The sequence below is a fragment of the Mesoplodon bidens genome (genome assembly GCF_964165515.1).
Source record: "Mesoplodon bidens genome assembly, chromosome: 12".
NCBI classification, from domain to species: domain Eukaryota; kingdom Metazoa; phylum Chordata; class Mammalia; order Artiodactyla; family Ziphiidae; genus Mesoplodon; species Mesoplodon bidens.
This window is the reverse complement of record NC_138168.1, coordinates 11,216,264-11,233,782: the sequence shown is the minus strand read 5'-3', so window position 1 is coordinate 11,233,782 and position 17,519 is coordinate 11,216,264. Positions and strand designations below refer to the sequence as shown.

The window sequence follows — 17,519 nt, the reverse complement described above, 5'->3', positions numbered from 1 at the left end:
AAATGCTCAAAACGAAGGGCTATTTGTGGCTGTAATGCAAGATGAGGCCAGTATGCACACTTGATCCCCGAGAGGCGGTGTCCGTCGGAAGGGCTAGCATATTTCAGTGGTTTCTGCTGAGGGGAGCACGCCAGGAAGAAAACTTAATACGGTTAGGCTGGAAGGGGGCTCGCTCTATCCCAGGTGCAGCCTATCATAGCAGGAAGGCTGTGTGAGGGAAACAGGTTGCTTAAATACATTTCCAGCTCAGTTGTACAATCAGGGCTTCTCACTTAGAAGCACAGGACTGGCAGTGCCGGGACGTCAAAGTTTCCTCCTTCCCAACATCAAGATAAAGTGAAAGCAAGCAGGCACTCGGAAAATTACTGGTGTTCTTCCTCATCAAGGCACATGGAAAAAGGTGGCAGAAAATTGGTTACATTTCATTTGGGTTCAGTATTTCCTGTACTCAAAGCTGTCCATAGCAGAGCCCCTAGAAAGTAGTTTCTTCTTCTTAAAAAAATTTTTTTTAAATTAATTTATTTTTTATTTAATTTATTTTTTTGGCTGCATTGGGTCTTCGTTGCTGCACACGGGCTTTCGCTAGTTGCGGCGAGCGGGGGCTACTCTTCGTTGCGGTGCGCGGGCTCCTCATTGCGGTGGCTTCTCTTGCTGCGGAGCACGGGCTCTAGGCACGTGGGCTTCAGTAATTGTGGCACGTGGGCTCAGTAGTTGCAGCATGCAGGCTCAGTAGTTGTGGCTCGTGGGCTCTAGAGCGCAGGCTCAGTAGCTGTGGTGCACGGGCTTAGTTGCTCCGCGGCACGTGGGATCTTCCCGGACCAGGGCTCGAAACCGTGTCCCCTGCATCGGCAGGCGGAATCTTGACCACTGCGCCACCAGGGAAGTCCTGAAAGTAGTTTCTATATGGCCCTCTCAAAGCACAAACTTTTATAACTGGCTTTTCTGCTTACGGTCGCTCTAAGAGGCAGAGGCATCTGAAAAGGCTTTGTGAGCCACCTCAATGTGCATTTCTATGAGGAAGATAATTTATTTTTTAAACTGAAATTAGACATTCACCCCATATCTAGTCATCTGAGGCAGTAACATGCTTTTCCTGAGAGGAAGAGGAACCAGGCCATTTCCTGTAGTGCTCTTCCTGCCTTCAAATTTAAATACTCCATCAATATTTTTCTACTGGGTGAATTTTATTTTGAGCAGGGATAAACTACCCTCAGGGAAATTATTTACTTTGCAATAGGTTCTAAATTCAAACATCTCTATTTCTGATGCCTTGAAAACGAAACAAAGGCTGAAGTAAGAGCTTCCCTGGTGATGCAGTAGTTGAGAGCCCGCCTGCCGATGCAGGGGACGCGGGTTCGTGCCCCGGTCCGGGAGGATCCCACATGTCGCGGAGCGGCTGGGCCCGTGAGCCATGGCCGCTGAACCTGCACGTCCGGAGACTGTGCTCCGCAGCGGGAGAGGCCACAACTGTGAGAGGCCCGCGTACAGCAAAACAAAACAAAACAAAACAAAACAAAAACAAAGGCTGAAGTAAGAAGGACATTAAAATAGTTAATCCAAACTGCGGACTCCAGCGTTTGCCTCTGTTTCTTTCGTAACTCTGGTTCCCAGGGTCAGTTGGCATGCTCATTCCCTCTGGATTTGATTGTTAGGTGGATAATGACATTCTACAAGGCAGGTTTCAAAGGCTGGGCCCTGTGAAGGAAAGTGTTCAATAAATCAGAGTGTGAGCTCCATGGGAAAAGGGGTTTGCTTTTTTCACGCTGTATCCCAGGTACAAGAACCAAACCTGGCCCCTGATGAATGTGCGCTAGATATTTGTTGCATAACTGAGAGGAGAAGTCCTTTGCCTATATTGAACTGAGCTATTCTCAAATACTTTCAAACCCATTTACCAATAACCGCCACGTTATAAGTTATAATTACTTTGAGGTGAGCATATCATTAATACGTTAAAAGGTGTTGCACATTTAAACTACGTTTTTGAGAAGAAAACAACCTATTGAAAAAAACAATATATGAGATTTAAAAAAATCATTTAACAAAGGGTTATTTACTAAATATTTGTTAAGCAGCTAAAATGTTAAGACAACACATATTGTTATCAGGAAGATCATGCTGAGATTAATCAAATGGATATCACCCTCAAGATGCTTGTGGTGTGGGACTTCCCTGGTGGCGCAGTGGTTAAGAATCCGCCTGCCAATATAGGGGACACGGGTTCGATCCACTGTTCCGGGAAGATCCCACACGCCGCGGAGCAACTAAGCCAGTGCGCCACAGCTACTGAGCCTGTGCTCTAGAGCCCGTGAGCCATAACTACTGAGCCCGTGAGCCACAGCTACTGAAGCCTGCACATCCAGAGCCCGTGCTCCGCAATGAGAGAAGCCACCGCAGTGAGAAGCCCGCGCACCGCAATGAAGAGCAGCCCCCGCTCGTTGCAACTAGAGAAAGCCCACGCACAGCAACGAAGACCCAACACAGCCAAAAAAAAAAATAGGTAATAAAATTGATTCTTTAAAAAAAAAGGTGCTTGTGGTGAATCTAACAGGGAGACAGACACAGACATGTGTTCCTGTGTATTGTACAGAGAATGCTGGGGAGGACCTGGGGGATCAGGGAGGCTGACAGTTCCAGGGAGACTTCCAGGAGGAAGAGGACTGTGTCAAACACATATCTGTGTATCCTTACAGCCGAGCAAAGAGTAGATATTCATGTTTGTTGAATGAATGAATGATCCTTTCTTCGTCACTGAGCCTGAGTCCTCAAGTTTAAAACAAAGCAAAAAACTCAAAATTAATAAATAATATGGTGTTCTAGTGGATCAAAGGAAGAGACCACATCTAGATCACAGAGGGTAGAAGAAATCGAGGGTCCTGAAGCAGGTGGGGATGAAGTGCAACCTTCCAGGTGCAGGGAAGGAAGTTCGTAAAGCTATGGAGGGGGAGGGGAACATGGAGAGTGCGGGAAGGCCCCGGATGTAGCTGAAACAGGTGTGGGAGATGTGGCTGGAGCAGACCGATCCTAGGAGTGAGGAGGACAGGCTGCTGGGCCAAGGGATTGATTCCCGGGTGGGCAAATGGAGGTGCGGGGAGCGGGTTCTCCTCGGGGGCGCATCCTGATCCGGGAGAGGGGATGCATTGTACTTGGACCAGTGACCCAGCACAGGTGGGAAGCTGGACAGAAGAGGTTCAGACTAAAGGCAGTGAGACCACTTACCTTTTCTATTCCAGGTGGAAACAAGAGCCGCAAAGATCTTATTTAGGAGATGGCCGGAGGGATTAAGAAGAAAAAAAAAATCCAGAGACTTTAACGAACTGGAATGGAAAAGACAGGTGGTTAATTATACACAGGGTCGGGGGTGAGGTGGGAGATGAGGGAAGAGGAAGGATAAACAATGACTCGAAGCCCGAGCCTCAGTGACAGGAGTAAGGAGAGTGGCAGGAAGTTGGTTCTATTGGGGGTGAGGGGTGAGAGCGTGAGGCTGGATTCAAACTTCTCAGGTGCAGTGAAGACAGCTCGCTGGGCATGTCCGTCGTGCAGTGGAAAGCCTGGGGGTGATCACACAGTAGCTTGAGCAGCAGGTGTCTTGTTTTTTTTTGTTTTGTTTTGTTTTTGCGGTACACGGGCCTCTCACTGCTGTGGCCTCTCCCGCTGCGGAGCACAGGCTCCGGACGCGCAGGCTCAGCGGCCATGGGGATCTTCCCGGATCGGGGCACGAACCCGTGTCCCCTGCATCGGCAGGCGGACTCTCAACCACTGTGCCACCAGGGAAGCCCAAGTGTCTTGTTTTTTTAAGTGATGTTTTTATTTGAATAGGTTATACTATCACATTTGGCAAGGTGAAAATGAATTCCCCGTCCCAGCCCTGGTTGCCTAATTTTTCTCTCTAGAAGGAACCACTGTTTCCAGTTTCTTGAGTATCATTCTAGAAACATTACATACGTATGTTTTGTGTGTGCGTGCCGCGCCATGCGGCTTGTGGGATCTTAGTTCCCCAACCGGGGACTGAACCCGGGCCTTGAAAGTGAAAGCGCCGAGTCCTAACCACTGGACCACCAGGGGATGTGTGTGTTTTCAGGCCCCCAGGAGGGTTAGGTATTTTTGTGTTTTTAAAGGCTAGAAGGCTTGTGTGTCTTTGAGACAGAAGGGAAAGAACAAGAGAGGCAGAGACTGAGGAAGAGGAGTTACTGAAGCAAGGGCTGGAGGAGGCGAGAGGATGCAGATCAGTGATGCAGGCACACGCTTTAGCAGGAGGAGTGGACGCTTTTCAGAGCCAGGCAGGGCAGGCTGATGGCAGTAGAGGTTTCTGATGCTGCATCACTTAGAGGACCTATGTATCCTGGCGGAATGGTGGCAGAGATGTGGATCGAGGTAGTTCAGTGGTCGAGGCAGATGGCAGAGAAGATGTCAAATAGCCACTGCGGCTACTGGCAGGTATCACAACGCTGTCAGATCCAAAAAAACCAATCCAAAAAGGTTTATTTTGATAAGTTATAAAAGAAAAATCACCACAGCAACTTAAAGTTATTTACAGATTTAAAAATACATTTACAGAAGTGTGTACACATCAGATTACATTAAATAGCTTTAGTTACGATGTTACAGGTAGTGTTGGACATTCACAACAAAACATAAATCAAGGTCTAAACCACATAAATGCCCTCAAAGCACACTCGGAAACCACTGGGAGATGGCCCAGGGAAAATTGGCAAAATGAGCTTTCAGAAACCAGCAGTAAAGATGGTCACCCCACTGGTTGCAGGTGCCGCGGAAGTAAGAACCGTGAGCTGCGACCAGACACTTATGCGTAAGACAGAGAGAAAGCATGTGAGAGTGCTTTTTAAAAATTTAATTATCCTGGTGGAGCTCACAGAACACAGGACTTGAAAATTTATACTCTGATCCACATGAAGGTGGGATGATGTGACTTGTGGCTAATTGGGCATCATACTTTCTTTTGCAGGTTACATGCCAGTCAGTATTCCAGCGTGAGGGGCATGGAAGCCATGGCTGTGGACTGCGCTGTCCCTGCCGGCTCAGGGCTTCATCCACTCGGTAACAGCCCCAGGGGAATGACACCATCCAAAGCCTTGGCGCTGACCCTGGTCTTGGATGTTGCCTCTGGGAAGTGCTGGGCACTGTCCCTGAAGCCAGAGAGGGAATGCCTGGCAGCTGCCTGGGCATGCTTCCCTCAGTGAAGTTGCCAGGCTGAATGATACCGTGGCTGGCAGCTCCGTGGAGATGCTAAAGTTTGAGAACTAAGTGTCAGGGAATGTTGATGACAAATAAGTTTTTTGAGGAAAGTGTACAAAAAAAGGTGTTTACCAAGACCTGAGGATTATTATCCAGCTTAAGCAAAGGTATAGAGGGGTCCGTTTCTGCTCATCCCTTTATGTAGAACTCCCCTATTTCAGATTGCCTGACTTGCAGCCGGCTATGTGACCCCGAATTGTAAGTTCCAGCAAATGTGTTATTAATAATTAAAAACAGCTACTTTTACTAATCTGGCAACTAGTGACCTTTCATGATCACAAGCCTTAAAAGTTTAATACAGTACAATTTTTTCTTGTATATAGATTGCTTACACATTAAAATATCAAAGGCACTGTAAGGTTACATAATAAACAAAGATACATTGAGACAGGATTATTTATTGGTTCCTTCAGTTTCTGTGTCCATGGTGATCCCTAACAGCCCAGTTTTGTACTTCACCTTTGGCGAACAGTGTGAAGAAAATGGCACCAAATACGTTGATAGCAGCAGCAATGCAGAAAACAGTTTGCCATTCTCCAATAGTGTTCTGCAGAGAAATAAGAAAAAAATGCAAATGAAAAAGGATTTTGTTTGTAGTCTGCTTTAAAAAAAGGTGGTGTCACAAGATTGTTTTTATATGGCAGTAGCGTTATTCATAAAAACTGGAAACAACCCAAATGTCCATCAACAGTGAGATGGTGGCATATGTGTTCAATGGAATACTTAGAGCAATGACAACGAATGACCCACAACAACATCGATAGGCCTCACAAAGAGTGCACACTGAACGATTCCATTGATATAAAGCCCATCATCAGACAAAAATAATCTACGGTGTTAAAAAGGATAGTGGTTCCTCTTGGTGGGGGTGAAAGAGAAAGGAAGGGCTACCTGGAGGCTTTGTGAGGGAGATAACGTTCTGCTTCTTGATTGGGTGGGCACTGGTCACACAGATGTACTAACTTTGTGAAAATCTGTCCAGCTTGTATACTTAGGATTTGTGCATTTAAAAAATGCATGTTACACTTCAGTAAAAAAGTTTACTAAAAATAAAACATTGGCATGTCCTCAACTCGTGTGTTACTAGGAAAGTATTAGTATTATGGCTGCACATCATCTCCCAAGTTCTCAGGTATGGGGTGTCAGGGGCAGATCAAGTGAGGATGAGTTAAGATGGACACTGAAGTTCAATTCAGCCTGGCCTGAAAGATCCTGCAGGGCTCTTGAATGGCACACAACACAGAACATGGATGGGATTTGTCAGTAAGAGATCAACAAGACACAGTGTGTAATCCAGTGGTATAAAAATATCCAGTAGTTATCTAAATCTCTGGGTCGTGTGACTATCTTTAACAACGTTTTTTTTTTTTGGATTTTCACAATTTCAATGTAACCAGAGTGCTTCATTTGCAGCAGTTAGAAAAGAAAAAACCAAACAGCTGAATTGGCAATGAGGAAGAAAAAGGAAAGGCACCAGCAAGCTGGCATGAAGTCATTTATTTAGGAAAAAAGGAAGAACACAGAGAAAGAAAGGAGCACTCTGCGGTTAATTATACTTATCTGAGATGAATGTATTTTGGTGAAAAAAAATCTTAGAAATCATCTTCAGTTTTAGGGACTATTTAGATATGCTTGCTAACAACGTGTTACCACCCTAGAGTAGAAGTCGGTCAGTAATTACTAATTACATCATATACCTGAGAGACAGGTTTAAGACAGCTTCTTAGGATTCTAAGAAAAAGCTGCTCTGTGTGATGTGCAGGATAAAATAATACCTCAGCGTTATCTGGAGGCAACGGGTGGCTTAAAATCAATCAACTGTACCAGAAATCGCACAAAGCTCCTAGTTTGTTTTTTAACAAAAACTCCACCAGTTTTTAGAGAATGCTGTTTTGCCTGTAACAGAATTGAACCTCAGACACACTTTGACCTTTATTTCATTATTATTATTATTATTATTATTTGGCCACACTGCGAAGCTTGTGGGATCTCAGTTCCTCGACCAGGGACTGAATCTGAGCCATGGCAGCGAAAGTGCCAAATCCTAACCACTGGACTACCAGGGACTCCCTATTTCATTATTTACTTATAATAAATAAATTATAAATTATAAAGTGCAGTAAACTTTAATTGTAAGCAATTACGATTGTACAGGTAAATGTGTTTTTCCTTTTTAAAAATAATGGCCTTTTAAAATAACATTAAACAAATGCTATAACAACAGATCTGAAATCCAGTTCAGTTCCCACTTTACAAACATGCAAGACTTGAATTCAGGAGTCCATATCTTCCCAGCAGAAGTGCCAGGACTAGTGATCATGAATGAAATTACTCATGGTAGTGTGCTGACTTGGGTTCTTGTGTTGCCACAGTGCTCCATGAAGATAAGGGTAAACATCTGTGATGGGACATACTGAGCGGTCCCAGCATTCCTTTCTGTTCAGTGAGAGACAACGGTAACTCAGGAGGCACTGAGTCACTTGAGTAAGGAATTAGACATGGTGGAGCACCACCGGCAATGAACACCCCTGTGTCTGAAGCCAGAGTACCTGGTAATAAGACAATTTGTAGGCATATACTGAAATTCTAAGGATTAGTGTTAATTTCATCACAGAGGCAAAACAGAGGAAATTCAGTCTCTCTTAGAGGTTTAAGTCAGCCTCCTGAAGAACACATTTCACTAGTCCTTTAGATTTTCTTAAGCAGTAGAAAACTGGAGTTGGAAAGGGCCTTTGAGGTCGCTGAATTTGATTTCTTACACAATATAACTCAGTGTCTCTGCTTCAGGCCACACCAACCCCGGGCCCGCCGTGTTTCTGGGGCCTCAGTGCCCTGACACAGGCCAGATGCCAGCCCTTCCCACACCCTGGCTCACTCCTCCAGGCTCCTTCCCTGCACACTGGTTGTTCCCTCCTCTGTGTCCACAGCAAGAGCATACATTTTTTCTGCAGTTTTTGTCACACTGTACTTTCATTACATATAATCTCTTTTTTTTTTTTTTCTTTTTGCAGTATGTGGGCCTCTCTTGTGGCCTCTCCCGTTGCGGAGCACAGACTCTGGACGCGCAGGCTCAGCGGCCATGGCTCACAGGCCCAGCCGCTCCGTGGCACGTGGGATCTTCCCGGACCAGGGCACAAACCCATGTCCCTTGCATCGGCAGGCGGACTTTCAACCACTGCGCCACCAGGGAAGCCCTTTTACATATAATCTCTAAATAATGAATTTCTCAAATGTAGAATCTTATAATTTTGCCTTTGAATCCTTAGTATCTGTCACAGTAATAAGCACTCAAGAAATGCCAGTTGAATACATGTTTGACCGTTTCAGGGCTCAGTAACTCAAAGGACAGCCCATTCCACACAGTAACAGCTTTAAACAGAAAATGTGCCTATTGTCTCCTCGTACCTTCTCTCCATCTGGCTTTGTGGAACTACGGAGAATAAGTCACCTATTTCAAATGTGTGAAGACACCTATACGTCTTCCTAAGTATTCTACTCTTCTAAACGTTCTTGATTATTTCAACTGTTCCTATTCATTCTCACCTGATTTCCTGACACTTTCGTGGTTCCATTTCTGGAATAATTCTACATTGCCAATTTTTATTTGTTCAAACCAAAGATACAAGTTATTTATCTGGTATAATATCACAACTTTTAAGTACTTGTGTGGTTTCAGTTACAAGATCTTCATTTAACTTAGTTCTGTTGTTCTGTCTAAAATTCAAAGTGTTCTTTGAAAATATACTTTCCTACCTATTATGGTATTTAGCTTTTTGTTGCTGTAAATAATTGCATAAGAATAGACATTCAGAATTTTACCCTTAATTAAAATACACTCAACTTTGACACAGATGTGCAGCTTCAAATGAACTGTTTAGAGTTTTTCAGTTTATAGGCAAATTATCTACTTACCTCAGGGGTCAGACTTCTAGCAATGATGGGCCCAATCATTCCAGGTATAGTGGCAAATGTATTTGTGATGCCCAGGAGGATACCAGCATACCTGCAGAAACATTTTCATAGGGGTTTATAATTGTGTTATACATTTTTTGGGGGGGCGGGGGGCACCGCGCAGCTTGTGGGATCTTAGTTCGCCAACCAGGGATCGAACCCGTGCCCCCTGCAATGGAAGCGCGGAATCCTAACCACTGGACCGCCAGGGAATTCCCTGCATCACACATTTAAATAGCTTCTGTCCATAGATGGCTAGACCGTTCCCAGGCTGTATTCTTGTGAAATTTTATGTCTAAATGAAACGTCTTACTGAAATAGGACTAAATATTTGGGGAGTGAAAAACTTACATTTCAATAATTCTAACATCATATAGAGAAACACAGCCATTGAAATGATCCCTTTTACAGTGAAATAGAAAAGTGCTGAGATATGATTTTCATACAAGGCTGTATCTAGATAGGAAGCTTCATGTGCCTTAAAATTTTTTAAGTTAAAAGGAGAATTTATTTCCTGATTACAAAATTTAGGTCATTGTTAAAAATTTTTAAAGAATATTACAAAGAAAGTAAAATTACTTATAATCCTTCTATATAGAGATAATCAACATTAACATTTTGGTAAATATCCTAATTATTTTTTTCTGTATATATTTTTAATATATTATAGAAATGAGATCATACTGAACACACAATTTCACAACTTACCTGTTCAATTTATTACGTATTTTCTTGTCGCTAAATCCTTGCACACTGTCCCAGAAATAGACAAGTTGGGTTTATATATATTGTGGTGTATGACAAACATGAATTTTGAACTCTGTCTTTTCCGAATCTTTACTGTCCTCAAAGCTAGTACTTTGTGTTTTAAGAGGTACTTGTTCTCTACTTCAAGTTTGCTAATTCTGACTCCATAGTCTCCCTGAAAACTCATGTTTTATTCCTCTTTATTATTTCCAGTAGCCAGTGCAACATCTATGCTCATTCAATATATGCTGACCACAGAAGTGCGTGTGACCCGCAGGTGTTCCGGCCCACGCGTGGTCCTGTGAGGCTGCAATGCAATGACTGCTGGAGCTTGTCCCACGGAGACCAGCACCCCTTCTGCGCTTTGGCTCCAAAGGGTCGTACAGTATGCAACATTTCGGATTACATGCTAGGGTTGCTGAACATTATTTTAAGTTGTGTGTATCGATAGTTGTCTGTATCAACTGAAGAACCTGGGATTTTGTCCTGTAGATGGTCCTACATTCTGGAGTTTGTAGACTGAGGCATCATTTGACATAGAGTTATGTCCCCTGTATTTCCTGCACACTGGTAGTATCTAGACTCGAGATCCTAAAGGGTTCATTAGATTTAGGTTTGATATTTTTAGCAAGAAAACTTAATGGTGGTGGTGGAGTTAAAAACTAGTTAAGCAGGGACTTCCCTGGTGGCACAGTGGTTGGGAATCCGCCTGCCAATGCAGGGGACACGGGTTCGGGCCCTTGTCCGGGAAGATCCCACATGCTGCAGAGCAACTAAGCCCGTGCACCACAACTACTGAGCCTGTGCTCTAGAGCCCACGAGCCACAACTACTGAGCCCGCGAGCCACAACTACTGAAGCCCGCGCGCCTAGAGCCTGTGCTCCGCAACAAGAGAAGCCACCGCAATGAGAAGCCCACGCACCGCAACGAAGAGTAGCCCCCGCTTGCCACAACTAGAGAAAGCCCGCGTGCAGCAATGGGGACCCAAGGCAGCCAAAAATAAATAAATTTATTAAAAAAAATTAGTTAAGCAAGTAAATGGCATTTATTAAGTTATTTTTCATAAAAGTCACCTAGGTATGTTCAAAGTCCAATTAGAGCTTTTAATTGTTTAATGAGATAATCAGTATTATAAAATTGGGGTCAAAATTAAAGAAACTTGATGTTTATTAGACCATATAGTCTTACTGTGGGCTAATACTATTTCTATTGGGGTTTAGGAGCCTCAGTACCTTGGCTGCTGACTACTTATCTGAAATTGCTCTCCCCATTTTAGACATGGAAAAATGCCTGCAGTGGACTGAACTGTGTCCTCCCCCAGCCCATACCTGCAATGTGACTGTATCTGGAGACAGGGCTTTTAGGAATTAATTAAGGTTAAATGAGGCCATAAAGGTAGGGTCTCAACCTAATCGGATTGGTGGCCCAACAAGAAGAGGAAGAAAGAAAGATCGCGCTCTCTGTCTCTGTGAGCACATATGGAGGAAAGGCCACGCGTGAGGACGCAGTGAAAAGGTGACTGTCTGCAAACCAGGAAGAGAGGCTTCACCAGAACCTAACCCTGCTGGCACCCTGACCACAGACTTCTAGCCTCCAGAACTGTGAGAGAATCAATTTTTTTTTTTTTTTTTTTTTGTGGTACGCGGGCCTCTCACTGTTGTGGCCTCTCCCGTCGCGGAGCACAGGCTCCGGACGCGCAGGCTCAGCGGCCATGGCTCACGGGCCCAGCCGCTCTGCAGCATGTGGGATCTTCCCGGACCGGGGCACGAACTCGCGTCACCTGCATCGGCAGGCGGACTCTCAACCCTTGCGCCACCCGGGAAGCCCTCAATTTCTGTTTTTTAAGCTACTCAGCCACGTGGTATGTTGTATGGCATCGTGAGTTGATTGACACAGTGCCTAAATAAAATATCCTGCTTAACCTAATTCAGTTATCTACAAACATCACAAATTTTTTTTTTTTTATAAATAAAGTTTTATTGGAACACTGCCACACTCACTTGTTTAAACATGGTCTGTGACTGCTTTCTTGTTACAGGGGCAGAGTTGAGAAGTTTTTTTTTTTTTTTGTGGTACGTGGGCCTCTCACTGTTGTGGCCTCTCCCGTTGCAAGCACAGGCTCTGGACGCGCAGGATCAGCGGCCATGGCTCACGGGCCCAGCCGCTCCATGGCATGTGGGATCCTCCCGGACCGGGGCACGAACCGGTGTCCCCTGCATCGGCAGGCGGACTCTCAACCACTGCGCCACCAGGGAAGCCCATCATCACAAATTTTTATGTTGAAAACTCGTGTATACAGGGTACAATAACAAAACCACGTGGCACAGATCTTTTTGGCTTATGCCCTTTAGGGAGCTGATCTTAAATTAACCAAGCTTGGCAGAACCTGTCCTTTTTTTTTTTTTTTTTAAACCATTAACACCTTGGCAGTAGGAGGACGTGACTGTAGTGTTGCCAGGCCTTTTCAGTGACAGATATTAAGTGCAGATGGATGCTGTGAAATTCTAAATGTCAGCACCAAGAAGCTCATTCAAGTGTTTATATTACACTTGGCCAGGAGAGGCCATGAAAGATGGATGAGAGCCTGGAAAAAAAGAACATGTTGTATGGACTCAGTTTGGGTTCCGTGCTATTGGAGTCCTAGACTTCTGTGGGGTTAATGGTTAAAAATCTATCCAAATCCCTTGAATCTGGGCAACAAAATTATCCATAGAAAATATCCATTTTAGTCTACAGAAGAAAAGGCTTAGAAAATACCATGTAGACATATTTGTATGCTAAGAGGAATACTGACTGCCTACTGAAAAACCTTATGTCAGGCAGGGTTCTAAGTATTTTATATAATGTATCCCACTTTAATAGTAAAATGAACCCCAAGAGGTAGGGATGATTATCTTCATTCTATAGGTAAGAAAGAGAGACTGTAAAGTGTTACCCAATTTGCCTGATTCCAAATCCGTACTTAATACTGGGATGTTATATCTATAATGCTGGGGCTTGTGGTGAAAAACTAAGCAAGAGAAAACTGATCTTTCCTACAGATTGAATTCAGTGATGACTGTTTTCAGTAAGGCAGCATTACAGATATATAAAATGTCCATCAACAGAGGAATGGATAAAGAAGATGTGGTATATATATATACAATGAAATGTTAATCAGCCATAAAATAGAATGAAATAATGCCATGTGCAGCAACATGGATGGTCCTAGAGATTGTCATACTGAGTGAAGTAAGTCAGACCCAGAAAGACAAATATCATATATCGCTTCTATGTGGAATCTAAAAAAAATGGTACAAACTATTTACAAAACAGAAATAGAGTCACAGATGTAGAAAACAAACTTATGGTTGCCACGGGGTAAGGGAGGAGGAGGGATAAATTAGGAGATTGGGATTGATAGATACACACTACTATATATAAATCGGTAACTAATAAGGACCTACTGTATAGCACAGGGAACTCTACTCAGTACTCTGTAAAGACCTATATGGGAAAAGAATCTCAAATAGAGTGGGGGGGCTTCCCTGGTGGTGCAGTGGTTGGGGGTCTGCCTGCCGATGCAGGGGACACAGGTTCGTGCCCCGGTCCGGGAAGATCCCACGTGCCGCGGAGCGGCTGGGCCCGTGAGCCATGGCTGCTGAGCCTGCGCGTCCGGAGCCTGTGCTCCGCGACGGGAGAGGCCACAACAGTGAGAGGCCCGTGTACCGCAAAAAAAAAAAAAAAAAAAAAGAGTGGGTAGGGAGTTCCCTGGTGGCGCAGTGCACTGGCAGGCAGACTCCCAACCACTGTGCCACCAGGCAAGCCCTGGCATGCATTTTCATCTTCTTTTGACAATAGCTCCAGTTTCTATTTAATGATCCCGTTTTCCTTCACGGCCAGTTTGAGAGAGCATAGTGGGGCCCTTGCCAGGTTCCAGAGCTCTGACAGACATCAGGCACCTGATCAGTCCCAGACTACACTGCAGCTTCATGAAATGGAGTGTGTGGCTTACCACCCTCCTTCTGGCTGGGTGGCTGCTTAGCCACTTGTACATTCCTTATTTTTATTTTTTATTTCCCGTATTTATTTACTTAGCGTTATAATAAAATCACATTAACGGAGGCAACCAAAGTACGTCTCTGTTCTCTGCAATGAGTTCTTTTTCCTGAGTTTTCAAAATAACTGCTAGTGCCTCTTCAATGACCAATTTTTAAGATCTTTTAAATAAGTCATTGAGAGGCACCTTGATGTAGCAGAAAGATCCCGGGACCACAGAGTTGGAAGACCTGGATTCAAGCCTTCGGTCTGCCGTTTGCTAACTGTGACTCTGCAAGTCACACAGCTCCTCTGTGCCTGAGTTTCTTCATCTTCCAAATGAGTTCTTTTCTTTGTGTTCACATCTTCACGTGTTGTGTGGACGTCACCAATGGCTCCCTCGGCATCCATTCCCATGAGGCTTAGGGGCACTGACTCCTTCACCTCTAACTTTAGGGGCGGGTGCTGATTGTCCTGAAGTCTAATGGCATTTGCCATTCCCTTGGCCATGGGGGTTGGTTCAGGCGTGGCTATGTGACTCAGTCTGGTTCCAAAGGAAGCCTGTATTTCCATGATGGAAAGAGGAAGAGATCATTTTCTTTCTTGCTTGATGTGAATGAAGAAGCATGTAACCCTCGTTGTTACTGGCAATCATTTCACTGTACGATTTTATACACAGATCCAGCCTTAGGATAAGACTGGTATGAAAGGCAGAGTAGAGAGTGGAAAAGAAACGAGCCTTGGGTAAGATTAGTGGACAGCTGGGTATCAACTCCTGCTTGAAGCCTACCGTCTCTGGACTTGACACTAATAGATTATGATGTTTAGCCAGCTTGAATTAGGATTTCCATTCCTTCAGCTAAAAGTGTCTGAGAGATAACACAGCTTGGGCCTCTTTTGTGCCAAAACTCCCAATTCCCAGATCCCTTTGACTCAGCGTGTTAAAATCTCAAGCCTAGATCAATTCAACGGCACATTTTCAGTCCTACACTTGGGCTGCTGAATAGCACTCAAAGGAAAAACCACCTTGTAAACTAGGGAGAGCACATGACTCCTCTCCAGCTTCAGCTGATCCTCATCGATGCCCCAGATCCCTTCTGTGAGTTCTTAGTGACTATTTTTCTCAGCAGCTATTTTGAACTTTTATCATTCTCAAGTCTTTTACTCTACTTTTTTTTTTTTTTTGGTACGCAGGCCTCTCACTGCTGTGGCCTCTCCCATTGCGGAGCACAGGCTCCGGACGCACAGGCTCAGCGGCCATGGCTCCCGGGCCCAGCCACTCCGTGGCATGTGGGATCTTCCCAGACCGGGGCATGAACCCGTGTCTCGTGCATCAGCAGGTGGACTCTTAACCACTGCGCCACTAGGGAAGCCCCCATGGAGGTATTTTAAAACCACAATCCTTGGCTTCTCAACTCACCTGAAAACTTTTCTTCAACTGAACCCATCTTACTGCTTTCCTTCTTTTCTCAGTTGAAAGCTCATCCCTTCCACTGGGCACTGGATGTCATTCCTTCCTGCGTTCTACCAGCCTGTCATTTTTACTTCTTTCTTTTAACTTTTAATCTCTCATCCTTTATTGGCCTTCTTTTCTCAGCATATTAACATACTTAGGTCTCAAAATCCTCCACCAGCATGTGTCCATCTTTAGCTTTTTTCCTTCCCTTCATGGTTAATAGTTTTGAAATAGCTGTTTATTGGCAATGGTTCTCAAATTTTAATGTCCATGAGGACAACATGGAGGGGCAACAAAATGCAGATTCCTAGTTCTGTGATCAACAATTCTGCTTTGTTTTCAGCAAGCACTGCTGATGATTTTGATGTGGATGGGTTAAGGATCACACTTTGAAACCACTGCTGTATGCTGTCTTCAGCCTAGCTTCCTTCTCCCTCCTCCACGGAAGCACTGTCACCAAGATCTTTAATGAACTTCTCCATCTGGTTGTCCAATCCAAGGAACACGTTCATTCTTATTTTACTTGACTTCTCTGGGGCATCTGACATTGTTGATCAAGCTTTCCCTTTGGGGATCCTAACCTCTACTTATTTTTCCTTATCCTTCTCCTGTTGCTTCTTCTCAGTTATCTTCTTTTTTTTTTATAATGAAAATGTAAGTCTTTTTTTTTAAATAAGTTTATTTTACTTTTGGCTGCATTGGGTCTTCCTTGCTGTGTGTGGACTTTCTCTCGTTGCGGCAAGCAACTACTCCTCGTTGCGGTACGCGGGCTTCTCATCGCGGTGGCTTCTCTTGTTGAGGAGCACGGGCTCTAGGCGCACAGGATTCAGTAGTTGTGGCGTGTGGGCTTCAGTAGTTGTGGCTCGTGGGCTCTAGAGCGCAGGCTCAGTAGTTGTGGTGCACGGGCTTAGTTGCTCCACGTAATGTGGGGTCTTCCTGGACCAGGGCTCGAACCTGTGTCCCCTGCACTGGAAGGCAGATTCTTAACCACTGTGCCACCAGGGAAGCCCTCTTCTCAGTTACCTTTGCATCAGGCTCTTCTTTCTCTTAATGGATTCCCAAGGTTCTCGTCACAATTTACTGAGTAATTTTATCCAATCCCACGGTTTCATCTACTACTCATATGTTGACCACTCCTACATCTTTATCTCTTGTTCAGCTCTCATTCTTGAATTGAAGACCGGATAGTCTAGGCTTCCTTGACGTCACATTCTTGATTTTCCTTCTATGTCCCTGGTTGCTCCTTTTCGGTCTCCTTTCCTGGTTACTTCCCCTCTTTCTGGTCTCTACATGTCTGTCAAGCTCCAGTCCTGGGGATCACTTACCTTGTCATTCTACTCTCTCTCACCAGGCAATCCTTGTCTTTAAAAACTCTGAAATGTGGATTACTATTCCCTAATTTTCATTTCTGGTCAGACTGATTTTCTGAGTTCCAGATCCAAATGTCAAACTGCCTACAACTACTATTTTCTAAACGTTTTTCACAAATATCTAAAATTTAAGAGACATCCCTGCTGGTCCAGTGGTTAAGACTCTGCGCTTGCAATGCAGGGGGCCTGGGTTTGATCCCTGGCTGGGGAACTAGATCCTGCATGCAACTAAAGATCCCGCACGCTGCAGCGAAGATCCCACGTGCTGCAACTAAGACCCAGCACAGCTAAATAAATAAATATTAAAAAAAAAATTTAACCTGTGAATTTTTTTTTTTTTTTTGCAGTACGCGGGCCTCTCACTGTTGTGGCCTCTCCCGTTGCGGAGCACAGGCTCCGGACGCGCAGGCTCAGCGGCCATGGCTCACGGGCCCAGCCGCTCTGCGGCACGCGGGATCCTCCCGGACCGGGGCACGAACCCGCGTCCCCTGCATCGGCAGGTGGACTCTCGACCACTGCGCCACCAGGGAAGCCCTAACCTGTGAAATTTTTATCTTACCCCAAGACTCTTCTTCCTCCAGACATCCCGGTTTCAGTAAGCGGCCCACCTGTCTGCCCATGCAGAACACATGGAAGTCATCATCCCTGGTATCTTCCTCACTCTTCAGGTCGAATCTACTGCCAAGTCCCACCTACTGTAATCACAAGGATCTCAAGTCTAT

The 17,519-nt window shown here is 44.7% G+C and overlaps 1 protein-coding gene across 2 annotated transcripts in view; it reads right to left on the bottom strand.

Moving 5' to 3' along the window:
• Positions 1-4,486: 4,486 nt before the first annotated feature.
• SLC17A5 (solute carrier family 17 member 5) overlaps positions 4,487-17,519 on the bottom strand; it is a 50,015-nt gene continuing 36,982 nt past the window's right edge. Inside the window, exons 10-11 of one of the 2 annotated variants that reach the window (XM_081251111.1) lie at positions 9,169-9,259; positions 4,489-5,803 (exon numbers count right to left, since the gene is read on the bottom strand). In XM_081251111.1, coding sequence (XP_081107237.1) covers positions 5,666-5,803; positions 9,169-9,259 — 229 coding nt within the window. In that variant the 3' untranslated portion in view covers positions 4,489-5,665. Of the gene's footprint in view, positions 5,804-9,168; positions 9,260-17,519 lie in introns of both variants that reach the window. The other variant, XM_081251112.1, reaches the window with a different exon arrangement.